At 47.5% G+C, this 18,630-nt stretch overlaps 1 protein-coding gene across 2 annotated transcripts in view; it reads left to right on the top strand.

Moving 5' to 3' along the window:
* Positions 1-5,688: 5,688 nt before the first annotated feature.
* ACSS1 (acyl-CoA synthetase short chain family member 1) overlaps positions 5,689-18,630 on the top strand; it is a 66,721-nt gene continuing 53,779 nt past the window's right edge. For both annotated transcript variants that reach the window (XM_054021591.1, XM_054021592.1), the window contains exons 1-2: positions 5,689-6,024; positions 17,857-17,953. In XM_054021591.1, the coding sequence (XP_053877566.1) occupies positions 5,700-6,024; positions 17,857-17,953 (422 nt within the window). In that variant the 5' untranslated portion in view covers positions 5,689-5,699. The remainder of the gene's footprint in view (positions 6,025-17,856; positions 17,954-18,630) is intronic.

The following is an 18,630-nucleotide window of genomic DNA, read 5'->3' on the forward strand; positions in this document are numbered from 1 at the left end:
TGCTGATGAAGCGCCATTGAGTTCAGTGCACGAATTCCTGATTGATACTGGGGACGGTGAGAGGCGAGTCAGGCTAGGTGACTTCCATGGGATTGCACCAGAGTTAGCGGAAAGCAGAATTTGGCCCTGCTAGTTAAACAAGGGACAGAGCTAAGTTGTAATGCTGAAGAGAGGGCAGTTGGAAGGTGCGCTGCTAGCACTGAACACTGCCAATTTTGCTTGTGGTTACTAAGAACCATGGTCAGGACATCCCGAGGACCCACCCAGTTAGCTATTGTTTTCTGTAGCTGCTTGTGATGCTTCAGTCAGTCTGCGGAGAGCAGTTGTAACAGGGAGGCAAGGTGCCAACAGAACTTCTACAGAGCCTGCAGTTAAAGCTGAGTGAAGCTCGGTGTTTGTATTTTGCTAGGGACTGTGTGAGTATTTGGGTGCAGATTGCATTGATTTGCAAAACTCCTTCCGCACTTGGTGTTTTGCTTTAAGAACAGCTGTGTTCCTCAGAAATAAACAGAGGCTGAATATATGGCAGAATAGGATAAGCCTGTAGCAAATTGTAAACTCCATTTGTAACATGTCTTAACTTGCTTGAGGGCAGCCTATTGGATTGCATTCCAGAGTAAGTCAACACAGCAGCGGGGAGCTGTAATTCCCAGCCTGGGTAGATGGACAGGCACTTTTCCAGCTGCAGGCGGGGGGTGGGTTGGCTGTGGTGGCACAGGCTAGCTGCCAGAGTGCAGTGTCCTCCAACTCCCTGAGTATGTCCCTGGGCTGACAGCCCATGCGCATGGAGACACTGCTATTTTCAGGTGCTAGCTCCAGCACGTGTACATCTACCTGAGCTGGGAATCCCCCCTCCCTGCTGCAGTGCAGATGTACCCACAGACAGCTGCCTTGGCCAGGAAAGGGTCTTGTCACCTCATTGAATGGACATCACAGTGGAGCCATCAAGACTGCAATCTGGGCCCCTCAGTTTTGATTGTCTCCCAGCGACCGGCCCCTGGAACAAGGGTCTCTCCACATGGGCGCCCACAAGGAGGAGGAGTGTGTGGCTGGAGGGGGTTGGAGTTTCCCAGTGGCAGGGAGACTGAGACCCACCTGTCAGGATTAGTAGGAGAGAGCACAGCAGGGATGCTGCCCTGCCAGAAAGTTTGACAAAAGCAGACTCAGCAGGGTAGAGATCAGACCAGGGGAGGATGAGTCTCAGGACTTCTGTTGTTTTCTGTAGCTCCTGAGTACTTGCCTTCCACCGCATTGTCCCTACATTAGAAGCCAAGTGCCCACAACCTCAGCAGAGCCCTGGGGTACAGGGGTTGGCATGTGTGAACAGCTAGGGGGGTCAGAAGCCCTGGTTTCAGGGTCTAGGATGGCTGGGTGACAGCACCCCGTGGACTTGAATCAGGAACCAAGTTCTCCAACCTGTGTTAAGAAGGAAGTCAGACTAGATGGTCATAATAGTCCCATGTGGCCTTGAAATCTGTGACTTTATGAAAATGTATGAACCGCTAATAAAAAATGGAGTAAATCAGACAGGTTAGCTTTGGCCCTGGGTGCAGCGGTAAAGCGGCAAGCACAAGATCTGACAGGAATAAAAGTCTCAAGCCTTTCCGGATAAAGGAAAACAAAACTCAGTTTGTCTTGGAAAAGATGGGAAACCAGAGCTACAGGCAAAGATTAAAATTATTGTACAGAAGGACATCAAAGCATCTGACCCAGCTTCCTTCACTGAACTCTGGATCTCCAAATCTCTGAATTTGAAGATAAACGATGAAACAAACCACCTACTCAAGCAGGAAACCATGACCAGTGCATAAGGAAAGCAATTTTATTGAACCTAGAGTTGATCTGAAAATGGAGTCTTTTTCCATGGAAAATTTTTTTTGTTGAAACTTCAAATACCAAAATATTTCAGATTAAAACCAAAATATTTTGACTAGGAAATACTGTCAAGGTGCCTCATGGGAGTTGTAGTTTGGGTGTTCTGTGATTCCATTCTCTTCTGTAGCCTGGGTTTCCTATAGCTCCCTTGATGCACCAAGGTCTTTGCTCTTGAAAAAGGGAGGTGGTACATCATGGAAGTCCCTGCCCAGGGTGCATCATGGGAAATATAGTCTGGCCAGGAAACCCAGCTCATAAAACAGAATGGGACATGAGGCAACTGAACTACAACTCCCATGAGGTATTGTGACAGCATAGCCAAATCAACATATTTGGTTCTCAGCCAAAGTATTTCAGTTTTCAGATGTTTGGGTTTTTTTTCCTACAAAAATAGAATTTTTCCAGGGGAAGCAGACACTTTTCACAGAAAATGTTGCTTAGTTGGAAACCCAATTTTTCATTAAAAATAGTTTTGATGGAAAAGTTCTGACCAATCCTAACTGAACCTCCTAATTTATGAACGACGCATATTCTTATATGCCAGTAGGTGGCACTCATTCTATTAACTATCTACATATACAAATACATATAGATAGCACATAGCGTTCCTGTAACACCACACAGGTGGAAAGATCCCTCAGGCTGCTGTGAAAGGGAATAACTTAGTAACTAACCCAAAAGAAATATTAATATTCTAGTGCTGAAGAAGGGTATAGAGAATTACATTAGCACTGCAGAAACAGACTTTGTTTTATATATATATAAATAACTTATATATATATATATATAAGTAAAAGTTTATTTGTTCTCAGACATCAGTCCTGTCATACAGGCGAAGATTCCTACTGTGTCAGGAATTCAAAGGTGTTGATGGTGTAGCTACTTTGCAGGTCCCTGAGAAAAGCCAGGTTAATCAGCAAACTAAAATGTATTTGTTTGGGAACATTTCTAGAATGGGAAAATTTAAATAAAATTATATTTGCTGTTACTACTACCCGAGAAAGTCTTGACTTGAATCCGGGAGGTGAGGACTAGAGCCTGTTACTCTGAGAAGATAAATTAGCCGCTTTTAATAGTAAATGTTCTAAGAGTGAACAGAATTTGAGTATCACTCCAATGCTTTTGCACTGCTTATTGATGCACATGAACCCCGCAGACTATACAGCCCTGTCAGGCCAAATGTGTGCTTAAAACAAACTGTTACTCATAAGTCATTGCTTCCAAAATGTCTGGTATATTCCCCTTCGGCACCCTGCCCTATGAACCGGTCAGTGTTGAGTGGTGGGATTATGACATCAGAGGTAAACTGCTTCTATAAACAGCTCGTTTTTGTTTGTGAGTGGTGCTGTTGAGATATCAGAAACCAGTAATGCAGCCATTTCTGTATGTGTGTTTGTTGAGGGGCAGGAGAGTGGGCATGGATATAGACCACACAAGCAAATAAAGATGTTTTGTACAGCTCTAGATATCAAAGCTGTAGTTATCCATTCTTTATGTTAACCAAGATGCTCTTCAGTGAGGACAAACAGTAACTATGTTTATTAGACAGAAGTGATCTGAGAATTTTATCAGCTACAGCGCTCTCCTCCACTACATGTACCTTTCTTTCGTTTGTCTGCATGTCTGAAATGTGCTCAGATACCATGGTGAGGGTACATCAGAACAATGCAGATAAGAAAAAGGAGGGCACAGATGCAAGATATGTGTCAAAACTACTGCCTGTGGTATACTGTCACACTAATGGTCCTGTAGTGTAAATATTGCCTGTGCTAATCTGCCACAGTGTAATGTCTTCTCTATGTATGAAATGACTTCTTGGGCCTGATTATCTTCTCTCACTGGTAATATAACAGTGTAACCTCACTGACAGAAGAAATGAACACTGGCGTAATTTAGTGCAGAATCTACTCCCTGTCTGGTTGGACTCTGTCTTTTCAACCTCCCCTTGGATGTTAGGGAAAAAAAGTCATCTTAAAAAATAATCTTCTAAACCATCTCTGGAAAAGAAACGGTTGGCCAGAGAATAAGTTGCACCTTGGGCAATGCCAAATGTTTGACGGCTCGCAGGAGGGATGTTTATATGGGGTATTAGGGATAGGGTCAGGTGAGGAAGAAGTGTGTGGGAGTTGGGGAGGGTGATGTGCAGGGTATAGGAAGGGCTGTGAGGAAGATGTGGAGTGATAGGGGATTGGGTGGGGGACAATTGGGAAGGCTGTAAGGAGGATGGGGGAGTGCACAGGGGTTCAAGAGAATGTATGGGGGTAATGAGGAGTGTAAGAGGTGTATATAGGGCTATGGAGAGTATACCGGGAGCGCTGTGAAAGTGATGGGGGAGTGTTTGGGGCCTTAGCAAAGGTATAGGGGAGTGTGCAGGAGTTTAGAGGGTATACGGGGGTTTAGGGGCTGTATAGGGGATGGTATGGAGGTTTCAGGGGTAGTACAGGGTGTAGAGGTTTAGGTGGCATATGGTGGAGTTTATGGGTTGGATAGGGATTTAGGGGATCCTAAGGGAGGGTGTGGGGTTTAGAGGGTTATGGGGAATGTATTGGGTGTATCGGGGAGGGCATGGGAGGTTAGAAGGAGGATTAGAAGGCATATGGAAGAGTGTATGGGGCCCATAGGGGTTTAGGAAGTATATCTGGAGTGCATCAGGGAAGAGAAGGTTTAGGGGGTATATAGGGAGGGTATGGGGGACTGTATGGTGCATATAGGACTTGGGGGTATATGGGGGAAGTGCACAGGGCATACAGAGGTTTAGGGTGTGTAGATGGAGTACACAGGATGTATATAGGTTTAGGGGTGTATAGGGGAGTGTACAGGGCATATAGAGGAGTTTAGGGGATGTATGTGGGGGTGTCGAGGACTTTAGGGGGTGTATGGGAGGTTGGGGGATTACAAAGGAATGTACGGGGCACAGGTCACAAGGCTGCCAGGGAGTGTGTAAGGGGTTAGGGCAGTGTGGGGCATGGAGGGTGGGACACGGACAGGGCTGAGGGGTGTGGGGGGTGCTGTGGGGTATGGGGGGCAGAGAGGGTCTGAGGGGTACGGAGGGGCTGAGGGAGGGCGGGACACAGACAGGGCTGAGGAGCGCTGGGGGGGTGTGGGGCACGGAGGGGCTGAGGGCGGGCGGGACATGGACAGGGCTGAGGGGTGTGTGGGGCGCTGAGGGATGTGTGGGGCACTGTGGGGTGTGTGGGGCACGGAGGGGCTGAGGGCGGGCGGGACATGGACAGGGCTGAGGGGTGTGTGGGGCACGGACAGGGCTGTGGGGTGTATGGGGCACAGAAGGGCTGCGGGCGGGCGGGACACAGACAGGGCTATGGGGTGCTGTGGGGTGTGTGGGGCATGGAGGGCGGGCGGGACACGGACAGGGCTGAGGGGTGTGTGGAGCACAGAAGGGTTGAGGGCGGGCGGGAAACACACAGGGCTGAGGGGCGCTATGGGGTGTGTGGGGCACGGAGGGGCTGAGGGCAGGTGGGACACAGACAGGGCTGTGGGGCGCTGTGGGGTGTGTGGGACACGGAGGGGCTGAGGGAGGGCGGTTGTGGGGCGCTATGGGGTGTGTGGGGCACGGCCGGGGCTGAGGGGCGCTATGGGGTGTGTGGGGCACGGCCGGGGCTGAGGGGCGCTGCCTGTGGGGTGTGTGGGGCACAGGGGTCCGCAGGGGCCGGGCCGCGCTCGGGGGTCCCTGGCGGGCGGGCGGGCGGGCAGCAGGCGGCGCCGTTGGGCCCGCGCGGGGCGGGCGCTGGGGGCGGTGCCGGCCGGGCGCGGCTCCCAGTCCCGGAGGGGCCCAGCGGCGGGCGGGCGCTCGGGCTGACAGGACCATGGCAGCGGCCGCAGCGTGGGGCCGGGCGCTGCGCGCCCTCAGCCGGGGAAGCCCCTGGGCCCGGAGCGGCGCCCCCCTGCGGCAGCCCCCGGCGCGCCCGGCCAGCGGCAGCCCCGGCGGGCCCCGGGAGCGGGCTGGCGCCGCCCTGCCGGCCGCGGGCTACCGGGAGCTGCGGGAGCGGGCGGCCCGGGAGCCCGCCGCCTTCTGGGGGGCGCTGGCCCGCGAGGCGCTGCACTGGGACAGCCCCTACCACACGGCCTGCGACAGCCGGCTCGGCCCGGACCGCGTCCGCTGGTTCCCCGGCGGCCGCCTGAACGTGTCCGGTAAGCGGGGGGCGGGCCCCGGGCCCCCCAGACTCCCCTCGGGCCCCCCAACCTCGCCTCGGGCCCCCCAACTTCCCTCTGTCCCCCAAGCCTTGGGATCCTGGGCCCCCCAACCTTCCCTCGGGTCCCCCAGGCTCCTCCCTGGGCCCCCAACCTCCCCTCGGGCCCCCACCCAGCTTCTTCCCTGGGCCCCCAACCTCCCCTGAACCCGCCCTGCCTTCTCCCCGGGTTCCCCATCCTCCCCTTGGGCTCCCCAGCCTCCCCTCAGTCCCCCCCAGCCTTGGGCCCCCGGCCCCCCCAATCTTTTCCCAGGCCCCCCAACCTTCCCCTGAGTGCCCCTGGTTTGGGCCCCCAGGTCCCCCCAGCCTTCTCCCTGGGAACCCCAACCTCCCCTGGACCCCCCCAGATTTGCATTTCTGACAGCTAGACCCCTCCGGGCATCCCCAGCCTCCCCAAACCCACAACTGGAGCCTGGAACCCCTTCCCACAGCCTCCGCCCTGCATCTCTGGGCTTCACCCCCAGACCTCCACTCCTGGATCCCCAGCCAACCTCCAGCCTCCTACTTTACTCCTGCACATCCCCAACTGGACCCCCAGAACCCCAATCTCTCATCTGACCCCTGCCAACCTCCACCCCCAGCATCTCCAGACCCTCAACCACCCCCAGGCATTCCCTACTGGACTGCCAGGACCCCCCCAACCTTCTGCTGGACCCTATGGCATCCCCGGGACTTTTCCTAGGCTCCCCATCATCCTTCCCCAGGCTCCCTGCTCACAGGCAATTGCCCTGGGCACCCTCACTCTCCCGGTCATCCCCATCCACCTCCTCTTTCACCCCCACTCATCATCCCCCACTCCCAGGCATCTCCAACCCCCTTAGCATTCCTAATGCCCCAGCATTCTATATCTGTATATATATACTCTCTCCCCCAATCCTCCATCATCCCCAATCATCATCTCCCCAATCCCTTTTCACCTCCAAATCCTTGTCACATCCCAACTCACCTGCATCCCTTATCTCCCAAACATCATATAATCCTTGGTCATACCCCTTCATAATCCCTCCATCACCTGCACACCAATGTTATCTCCAGGGCTGGCTCTAGGTTTTTTGCCGCCCCAAGCAAAAAAAATGTTGGCTGCCCCCCGTCCCAGCCCTGGGCTCCTCGCCGGACCCCCCTGCTGCCCCAGCCCTGGGCTCTTCCCCCACACTCCCTGCCACCCCAGCTCTGGGCTCCCTCATTTCCCCCCACCATTGCCCCACACACACCTCCTGCTGCCCCAGCCCTGGGCTCTCCCCCCCCCCCCCCCACCTGCACCCTCCTTCTGCCGCAGCCCTGGGTCACTGGTAACTCGCTCCCAGGGCAGGTCATTCAGCAGGAATTTTAGATGTGCACAGACACAGACAGGATTGGTTCCCATATGGTTACAGAACTGCAGTAAAGTGGAACAATTTTCAGCTTGTGTGATTGGAGGATATCTGGATGCATATTACAAGACTGTCCTACATAAATGAAGAAAAGTTGAGGTGCCTTTATTATTCTTTTGTTCCTCTCTTTCTTTCTATGGGGAATTTGCCAATGCAACATCACTGTCTTCCTTTTAAACAAACAAACAAACAAACAAAAAAGGCAATGGCTGTTGAAAATAGCAATTCCAGTCCTAATAACCACTGGGAAGCATTTCTTGCTCAATTTTATCCTACTTTTTCTACAGCGAGTTACAGTGGATCAGTATATTTGATTTGGGAGAAATGAAGTAACAGCTGATTGGTGGAGAAGGAGGCATTGTCTCACCACAAAGCCCAGCCCATGCCACATAAACAAATGCTGGAAACTTCCCCTGCTCTTAGTGAGAAGGGAAACAGGCTGGGACACTTCAAGTGTCTGTTTTTAATCTACTTTTATATATCTCAGAAATGATATAGTTTATAATAGCCTTGCTATTTGGGATGTTCTCTCACCTGGGGTGTAATTTGAGCTAAGCAGGTGTGAAGTTGCTAGTATTTGGATGAGAGACCTGCACAGAAAACAGGTGCTGCAGGAATAGGTAATGGTCATTAAGTAGGTGGCACTCTTCCTACTGCTGATACCATCTTTCGTTTTATTTTTGGCACATCGGACCAGTTTTCATAGTGCAGGCTGGCTCTGAACCACGTGTGGGTGTCAAAGTTAGCTGCATAGTTAATGTATGTCTCTCTTAAAGTGCACAGTGAATAAAGTAAGTTTCACTTTATAAAATGTACGTGTGAACTTGGGTAAATCACTTAATTTTTTTGGTGCCTTGGTCAGTCCATCTGCCAACCAGGGCTTCTAATTTGTGTTTAGCTTTGCAAAATGCATTGGGGGTTTTCATGAAAAAGTACTCATTATTAGGCATATTTGACAAAATAAAAAAATTGGAGGCAGAACATTTGTGTAGTATTGGGATAGCCCTTGGTGTCTATAGCCAAAATACCTGTTTCAAGTCCTTAATCTGACACTAATTTGCTTAGTGAACTTGTAAAACTCTTTGCTCCAGTAGCCCCATCTGTAATGTAAGATTACATCTATGCAAATTGCTTTTGAGACTTATAGATGAAAATGTTTGTCCATTTTCATTTAAAAGTATTATCACAGATGTTTTATTTATGTCAGCTGAGTTCCTTTGCAGCCACTCTATACCAATAGCATGTAGAACTGGGTCACTGGAACCATGAAAAAAACAGATTTCTTTTTCTTCACTTCTAGCGCTGCCATGGTTTGACCTGTCACAGCCTTCTGTGCAGGGTCTACGAAGGGCCACTTATAGAGGTCCTTAACATAGATGTGCAGGGATCATGCTTGCACTTATAGAACAGAGCATTCCAACGCTGCTGAGCAAATAGTTGCACATCTTGAAAATTTTTTTTATCTTTATTCCTCTAAAGACTAAGAAATTCAATTAAGAAAACACTATAAGACTATGAAGGTTAATACTCAGAATCAAGAAGTGGCGAAGTTAAGGCTGCCTCAGTGACTTTACCTCTGCCCTCTCTTGCATAGGCAATATTGAGGTAATGTTTTACTACCTGGTCACACACCCTTAGAAATAAAACCTTAGATGATATATATGACATTTTTTGATGATATATGATATATATATAGATGATATATATGACATCTAATTAAGGAAAGCTGTTCTTAAAAAGATACTGGAGTCCTTTTCAGATAGTTATTAGAGAGAGGTTGTTGGGTGAGTGCATTCAGATTCACTGTATATTTTACGGGCACAATGACATTAAGGGATACTATATTGCTTGTCGTAATTGTACAGTTTGCCATGACCATAATTCTTGACCATAATTTCTCTTCTGACCATTGTTGTGCAGCATGCTCTACGCTAGTTCGTAGATGGCTGCACTTTGGTGATGTAAAGGGCTCTGCAATATCTGCACGAGGGCAACCTATTACTCATGTAAAATATTATTGTTAAATTCTTGAGGAAAATGAAAAAGTGATAAAGAATGTAGGCATCATCACTCTGTTTTCTGTTTCAAATGAGATGCTGATTGCTAGTCTCTTCACTCAGCTTTGTTAACATTTTTAAAAGAAAAGACTTTGTCATGATTGTTCTGAGTACCAGTGAGTGGAAAGCAAAAAAACTGCCCATGTAAGGGAGACGTATGGTCTCCTGGCATCGTCCCGCAGACCCTGACATTTTAATAACTGTAGACCCCCTTATGCATGACAAGTAGCCCTTACTCCACAAGTAGTCCTGTTGACTTCAGTGGCACCACTCTTGGAGTAAGAGTTTCTCAATCTAGCCATAGGAAAGTGATTTCTTTAGATGTCTGTACTTCACGCTCTGTATGTTTTGCTGCAAGGTCACAGAGCATGATCATTCACTCTACTCTTTAGGCTTTTTATTTATTCTCAGACATGTACTATGGTGTGGTTCCAACTGTCAGGTGATAGGCAGATGACCTAGCAGAAATAACAGTAGTCTTTTGGAGGGAACCATTCATAGCTTCTGTTATAGAACAGTCTGACATTGTGTTTTCAAAGCGATGCTGGCCTTAGAGAAGGGTCTTTAAGACCTTGATATATAGCTTTATTCCACAGATTTTTACAAAAGATGCCATTCAAATGCCCTCAGATATATACAATGTGAAAAGATTTTTATACACCAGAAAAATTAGAAAATCATGGATGCAAACCATTCAGGATTCTGCAGGTATTGCTTTTCTGAACAATCTGGGTTTCTGTGTTTAAAGCAAATACAAGCGATAATAATAGCAATCTAAGAAAAACCCTAAACTGGAGTTAAGTGGTTTTAAAAAATGGCTCCGGTTCATCCTTCCTTACCCCGTTAATTTGTAAGGATTGGCGCTTAGGCTGTCTGTTTTTTGTTTTTTTTTATTTTTTTTTTATTTAAGAAACAGGATGTTGCTGTCACAATGCCCAGGCTGGAAGCAAACCAAGAATATCGGGATTTTCTTGCCTGTTTGTTAGCATTTTTTCTCTTCCTCTCCCTGTAGTAAAGAATGAAGAGGTTTGTGCAGGGTGGTCCATGGGGTTATATACTAGAATCAGTGTGGTGAAATAAAAGGAAAATGTAGGCAGAATAAAATAAAATAAAAAAAAATTAATGGAGATATCCTATCTCCTAGAACTGGAAGGGACCTTGAAAGGTCATTGAGTCCAGCCCCCTGCCTTCACTAGCAGGACCAAGTACTGATTTTGCCCCAGATCCCTAAGTGGCCCCCTCAAGGATTGAACTCACAACCACCCTGGGTTTAGCAGGCCAATGCTCAAACCACTGAGCTATCCCTCCCCCTGAATATCACTGAATGGTTTTGCAGTGGAATTGGTAGAACCCCATCACTCGAGATATTTAAAACAGAGCTGGAAAAAGCAATAGAAGACTGTACCATAAGGTACAACCCTGTGCTGGCAGGGATGGGTTAAGGCAGCGGTTTTCAACCTTTTTCTTTCTGAGGCCCCCACAACATGCAATAAAAACTTCATGGCCCACCTGTGTCACAACTGCTTTTCTGCCAGGGCCGGCGTTAGGGGGTAGCAAGCAGGGCAGTTGCTCGGGCCCCACGTCACAAGGGGCACCACAAAGTTAAGTTGCTCAGGCTTCAGTTTCAGCCTTCGGTGGTGGGGCTCAGGGTCCTGGGCTGCAGTCCCTTGCAGTGGGGCTTTCGCTTTCTGCCCTGGACCCTAGAGAGTCTAATGCCCGCCATGCTTGGCGGCCCCCCTGAAACCTGCTCACGGCCCCCCAGGGGGTCCCGGACCCGTGGTTGAGTACCCGTGGGTTAAGGGACCTTCAGTGGGCATTGAGTCAGGCTCATGCTGAAGTAAATGGGAGCCATTTCATTGACTTGCATGCATATTGAATCAGAATCCAATACAGTTTATCTTTGCATCTCCAGTTTCTTTGATTCTGTGAATTGCAGTGTTGTGCTTTACATTCTGACAGGGGACGGGCAAGTGATTCCATGGAAGAATAGTAGAATACTGGACTTGTTTCACTACCTGCAGCATCCCAGAAATGACTGACCAACTCAAGGGTCCTTTAGGATATGTCTGCACTGCAGCTGGGAAGTGTGATTCCCAGTTCAGGTAGACTGACTCGCCCTAGCTCAGCTCGAGCCAGCATGCTAAAAAATAGCAGTTTGGACATGGCAGTACTCATTGGTGACAGCTTATGCTAGCATCCCGAGTTTGGACCCTGGGCTCAGGCAGGCTTGGACTCTGGCAGCTAGCCCAAGCTGCTGTCAGGGCTGCAACATCCACACGGCTATTTTTAGTGCACTAGCTTGAGCTGAGCTAGCGTGAGTCTGTTTACCTCTGCTGGGAATCAGACCTCCCAGGCACAGCATCAACATAGCTTGCCCAGGTGCTTAAGGGAATCTAGAATGACATCACTGGAGACAGTGTTACAGCTATTCCGATAATTGTGTTGTGATCCTTCCGGTGCTGACTATTTAAGAATGCTCCTAAAAGACAAGTTGAATAGTCAGCTGAGCACATAGCCCGGTACCTCCACGTTCACATTTGGTCTACTGAGAACTGGATCGATCATTGTCTTTCTTCCGGGTGAGACCTTGTAATGGGGTTTATTAGAAGTATGTAACTTAGGGATGGAGCATAAGCTACATATTTTTCTTAAAATTCAATATAACTTCTGACAAAATGTAGTATACCTGAGGTGTCCGAGCGCCAACGGATACTTTCAGCATAAAAGTAGTTGTCCATATGCTCCCTCCCCACTCCTGTTGCATAGTGCAGAGAGGAGCAAATTTGATAGAGAAAACCACAAGAAGATGCTGGCTGGGGGAAAGTCACATGTGGGATGCTCTCTCCTAAATAACTGCGTGAGCCACATGTAAAACCAGTCAAGAATTAATGCTAGTAGACCCCAATTCAGCAGTCCATTCCTACTCAGCAAAGCACTTCAGAGCATGCTTTGGTCAGCTGGAGTCTGAAGGTACGTCTACGCTGCAATGAAAATCCCTCGGGCTCAGGCTGCGGGGCTGTTCGTTGCAGTGTGGACTTCCAGGCTCTGGCTGCAGTCCAAGCTCTGGGATCCTCCCACCTTGCAGTGACTTAGAGCCTGGCTCCAGCCCAAGCTCGGAAATCTACATTACAGCTAAACAGCCCAGCAGCCTGTGCCCCTGGAGCCCGAGTCAGCTGGCACAGGCCAGCCGCTGGTGTCTAATTACAGTGTAGATGATATACCCTGAGGCAGCCGTAACTCCCACTGAGTGCGCCATTACCCCCATCTGGGAGTCAAAATGTTGCTGGGGCAGTGAGTCAATGTCAGCATGACCTTCTGGTGCTGCCGTGCTCCATGGCTGCATGTGAATGAGTGCTGCAAGGTAACCGAGCACAATGCACAGATTTGGGGGCAGCGATTCCCACAGGTCCCTGTCCCTCCACTTCCCCCCTAGTCCTGTCCCCTCCCCCTCTGCATGCTTGCAGATTTTTGGCTCACTTCTAGAAGAGTTTATAAAAAGAATTCTCTGTACTCAAATAAATGGTGAATGATCTCTGAGCCAAGTTTAGACTCAGAGTGCTTTTTCACAGCAGGCTTAACTGTGTGCAAATAATAATAATAATAATCATACCTAGCTCTTATATAATGCTTTTCTTCAGTAGATCTCAAAGCACCTCACAGTCTTTTAACCTGCCTTTGAGGGAGGGAAGTACTATCATCCCCATCTTTCAGATGGGAAACTGAGGCACAGAGAAGTTAAGTGACTTGCCCAAGTTCATATAGGAAGTCTATGGTGGAGCAAGGAATGAACCTGGGAATTGAATGTCTACAACAGGGGTTCTCAATCTTTTTCTTTCTGAGCCCCCTCCCCCACCCCCAACGTGATGTAAAAACTCCATGGCCCAGCTGTGCCATAACAGCTGTTTTTCTGCATATAAAAGCCAGGGCCGGCATTAGCAGGTATCAAGGAGAGCAATTGACCGGGGCCCCACACCACAGGGGGCACCACAAAGCTAAGTTGCTCAGGTTTCAGCTTCAGGCCCTGGTGGTGGGGCTCGGGGGCCCAGGCTGCAGTCCCATGTGGTGGGGCTTTGTCTTTCTGCCCTGGGCCCTAGCAAGTTTGATGCCAGCCATGCTTGGCAGCCCCCCTGAAACCTGTTTTTGGCCCCTCAAGGGGCCTTGGACCCCAAGTTGAGAACCATTGATCTATAGCATCCCTGGCATATAATGAGTTAAGCTATAAGCAAGTTAGAGCATAAGAAGATAAGTTGAGATTTCTTTGGTTCAAAAGTTGTGTCCACTGTTTGTTACATTTGTGGCTTTGGTGCAGTCAGTTAAATACCATAAAAAAACCAAAACACACTAATTTGAGTGAGTGGTGCTGTGAACTGGCACCACTCAAATTTCTCTGTGGTTATTGGGGGTTCTCTTTGGGTCTGCTGGTTCAGCTATCTGCGCAGAGCTGGGGCAGCACACAGAGGGAACACACGCACGCAGCCGAGTGATATCAACATAGGAGAAAGCAGAACACCACACCGGTAGCATCTGACAACACTGGTGACCCCGACGTGATATGGCACAGATAGCTGACCCAGCAGACCCGAAGAGAATCCCCAATAACCACAGAGTCTAGTAAGATGCAAAGTCACATTGACTAGGTTTATTGCGACCTTGGACACAATTGCAGTTCCCTGTAGGTTTCTTAGCCTAACTCAGGGCATACTACGAGAAAGTGTCTCTTGGCAATGGACCCGGCTCAGTCAGTGGCGGGACTTTCCACTGCCCCCTTGGCCGGACAAAGACACCACCCCAGGGATACATTCTTATACACAGGTACAAACAAGAAGAACAGGAGTACTTGTGGCACCTTAGAGACTAACAAATTTATTAGAGCATAAGCTTTCGTGGACTACAGCCCACTTCTTCGGATGCATATAGAATGGACAAGTTACACATCACTCCTGACGTACTGAGGTGCAACCCCTCTACGCAGCAAGGTACAACCCCACTACGTAGTAAGGTGTCGCCTCTCACCTTGTACAGATTGGTTCGATCAAAACAACTCTATCCATCATTTTACCCTTTTGCCCCTGTCATTGGGATGGGTTGACCTGTTCCATGTTATCTGTGGAATGTTCCAGTATAGTGTGTTTTGGTACCATGTTTGTACTTTAACTTTGCTAGGTGAATATATTTATGAACCATCAGCCCTTTTCCTGCCAGCTTCTGTGAACCGAGCTGGCCTTCAGCTCACAGCCTGACTTTGCTTCTTAGCCAAGTCTTGACTATTACTTTAGTTCAGGCCTTAGGCCTCATACTGGGCCTTTATTAGGGCCTTCACTTACTACACTCCCCACGTGTGGCCAGGCAGCCATGGAACACAAAGTTCTTGAGGTCACGCAGGAGCTGCTGCTGCTCGGAACTGCACCTGGACAAAATGTGAGGCCAGCACCAGCAGAGATGAGTGCAGGTGGCAATACATGGAGATGGGGCAGCTCGGCTGCCCCTTTGCTAAATTTGAGTGGCATTGTGACCCTGTGAGTGCATGGTATTGCAACCTGTCACACGGGGTTGCAATGCCACTCAAATTTGTGGCAATTATAAAAAGTTTTGGCAAGTGCTGAAAGTTGCGGTGAGTGTTAAAAGTTGTGATTTCTAAAATCACAGCCTGCAATTCTTATAGCCTTAGTACTGACCAACTTGGAAAGTGTGCAGTATTAAGATGACATCTGTTACTTTGTTTTACTTTTGTGTTAATGCATTTTTACAACCAAGTCGTCCCAGTGGATATTTCTGAGTTGGAAGGGATGTGTTTTCTTGAAATTTGGATACAGTGCTACAAATTTCCTGACTTTACTGGGAATTGCACTTGCTGTATGTAAAATGTATAGGGGACGATTCTGTTACAGCAGTGCAAATACAGAAGAACATCAGAACATAAACCTGATGGGAGAGCAGAATCAGGCCCAGGAACTGCAGCTCATCTCTTTAAAACAAAAGCAAAAAAACATCCCTCGCTCTCCCACAACAAATGGGGACACCAGAATGCTTAATTTACATTGGAGGTGTTACATTAGAAAACCATTTGTTTACCCCACAGATATTAACATTACTGGGTATTCTGCATCAATTGTTTTTAAAAGTTATTGTTTTCAAAAACTATTTATTTATGTATGGTTGCTTTTAATAATGACCTGTTGGAGTAAATTAAATGTATTTAATACCATTTAATTAGATCATTAACTTTTAGTTTAGATTTCTTGTTAATATCTAACGCATCATATGGTGGTTAATATGCGTAGCAACTACTTCATTACAGGGTGTCCTTTAATGTCTTGGAAAAACCTAACCCATTTTGCCTGCTATATGGCTAGAGATTTGAAATGATGAAGTAATAAGTAATGAAAATACATAAAATAGAAATAATGTTGTACTCTCAGACCTCATCTAAATATACTGATCTAAATATATTCCTATGGAAATAATTTAGTTAAAAAAGAGTTAAAATTGAAAGTGTGTTTTAATAGTCTCTAGCTAATTCCCCCTCCCCCCTCCAAATATTATAGTTTCTCTACAAAAAACTTGTACACATCTAAAAAACTCTCAAATGTTGAAAAGTCCGGAAATGCACAGTGAAGAGACCCAGCCAGTTCCCACTGCCATATAACTTATCAGATAATGTTTATAAAAGTTTGAAAGTAATTTTAAGCATTGGTCTTTATACAAACAAAATCAGCTCTCTATGAGTGTGGCTGGGGCACAGCAGCAGAAAATATGAAAAGTATCCAACTCTTTGAGCCTATGTTGCTGAACTAGAGGGCATACAAACATTTGGATTGTTTTTCAAAGGCAGGCTGGGTGTATTAAAGGGCTATGTCATGTGAAACACCCAAAGCAGTGGAGTTGAATAACCATTGCATAATTTTTAGATACGCCAAAAGTGCAGATGGTTTTTAAGGTACACCTAACAGCCCTGCCACTGAGAATTGTAAGTTCTTGTGAGCCATATGGTAAAATTAATAGAAAATCAGTAGTAAGGTTGGTTAAAGAACCACATCACCACGAAACAGGAACTTTCCTTTCACATTCAGTGTAAACAGGAACCTTAGAATCATAGAATATCAGGGTTGGAAGGGACCTCAGGAGGTCACTAGTCCAACCCCCTGCTCAAAGCAGGACTTAATCCCAACTAAATCATCCCAGGCAGGACTTTGTCAAGCCTGACCTTAAAAACCTCTAAGGAAGGAAATTCCACCAGCTCCCTAGGTAACCCATTCCAGTGCTTCACCATCCTCCTAGTGAAATAGTGTTTCCTAATATCCAACCTAGACTTCCCTCACTGTAACTTGAGACCATTACTCCTTGTTCTGTCATCTGCCACCACTGAGAACAGTCTAGATCCATCCTCTTTGGAACCCCCTTTCAGATAGTTGAAAGCAGCTATCAAATCCCCCCTCATTCTTCTCTTCTGCAGACTAAACAATCCCAGTTCCCTCAGCCTCTCCTCATAACTCATGTGCTCCAGCCCCCTGATCATTTTTGTTGCCCTCCGCTGGACTCTTTCCAATTTTTCCACATCCTTCTTGTAGTGTGGGGCCCAAAACTGGACACAGTACTCCAGGTGAGGCCTCACTAATGTCGAATAGAGGGGAACGATCACGTCCCTCGATCTGCTGGCAATGCCCCTACTTATACAGCCCAAAATGCCATTAGCCTTCTTGGCAACCAGGGCATACTGTTGACTCATATCCAGCTTCTCGTCCACTGTAACGCCTAAGTCCTTTTCTGCAGAACTGCTGCCTAGCCACTCGGTCCCTAGTCTGTAACAGTGAATGGGATTCTTCCGTCCTAAGTGCAGGACTCTGCACTTGTCCTTATACCAGAAGTGGAGTCTGTTGGCCAGTTAGAGCGTGAAGATGCTGTCCAATAAAACACTCCTCTCTGGGTCAAAAAAGACAATAGTGGCATCAGTGGCACCAGGCACTTTCGGTTCTTCTGTTTGCATACACAGCAGGCCAGAACCTCAGCAGGTGTATGTTGGCATAGCTCCTTTGAAATTAGTGCAGCTACACTGATCTAAACCAGCCAAGGATCTGGCTCAAGGATTTTCATGTGGGTACCCTTCTATAAGGCTGTTTACTGATCAAATTGAGGTATGACGACCAGTCCATCACTGTGAATAGCTTAAATAAAAACTTTCCAAATAATGTGGATGATTGTATGTCTATTTAGCTAACTTCTGATATTTCACCTCATATTCATTTCCATGCATGTATGACCAGGGAGCTAAGTTAGCCAAATTGCAAACATCTTTGACTTTAATACAAAACAAATAAAATGCTTTCTTAAATATTTCTTTTCATACAGTTAACTGTTTAGACCAACATGTCCATCAATCTCCAGACAGAGTGGCTTTGATCTGGGAGAAAGATGAGCCTGGCACTGAAGTGAAAATCACATACAGGTATGGCACATTCTCTTGGATTGCTGTAAAATGGGTCTTGCATACCAATATGGCAGTTTTACTGGCTAGTTAAAGAGCTGTTGCACTGAAATATTATTATATCTATATTAAATCTTCTGCCTCCTCTAGAGGCAGAGCAGTGTTGGGGATGGGAATGGACATACTGCAGGAGCACTGTTACCTGGATGCATTATCCTACATTTAACAGGTGTGGCATGTTTCCTTCAGTCATTCTGTTGCATAGGAAGTGGAGCCATGCCCCTGTCCAGAAATGAGGCCCTGCCTGGGGCTTGTCAGAGCTCTCGACAGAATTATGTGCCCCTTTTCCTTTGCATTCTGGGTCCTGGCAGGCGATTATTTCTCTCTTTTGCATGGGGATGGGCGAGGTTCCCTGCTTTCACACACCCACAAATGAGCATATTTTAACATGAATATTAAGGGCAAGCTCTTTGCTGGTATAAACAAGCATAGCCTTGTTGCTGTCAAAAGAATTCTGCCAATTTAGTACCCCTTCTAACATGAACAGTACTAGAAGTGGAGGCTTTCAGTCAATTAAAATGTGGAGATGCTGTCAGATTACCCACTTCTGTCGTGAAACTGTGATGACATCCCACGCCAGGCTGGGAGCTGGGAAAATTGGTTTTATTCCCTTAGCCTCACTTTCCCCATTTTAGAAT

The sequence above is a fragment of the Malaclemys terrapin genome, chromosome 3, assembly GCF_027887155.1.
Source record: "Malaclemys terrapin pileata isolate rMalTer1 chromosome 3, rMalTer1.hap1, whole genome shotgun sequence".
NCBI lineage: Eukaryota > Metazoa > Chordata > Testudines > Emydidae > Malaclemys > Malaclemys terrapin.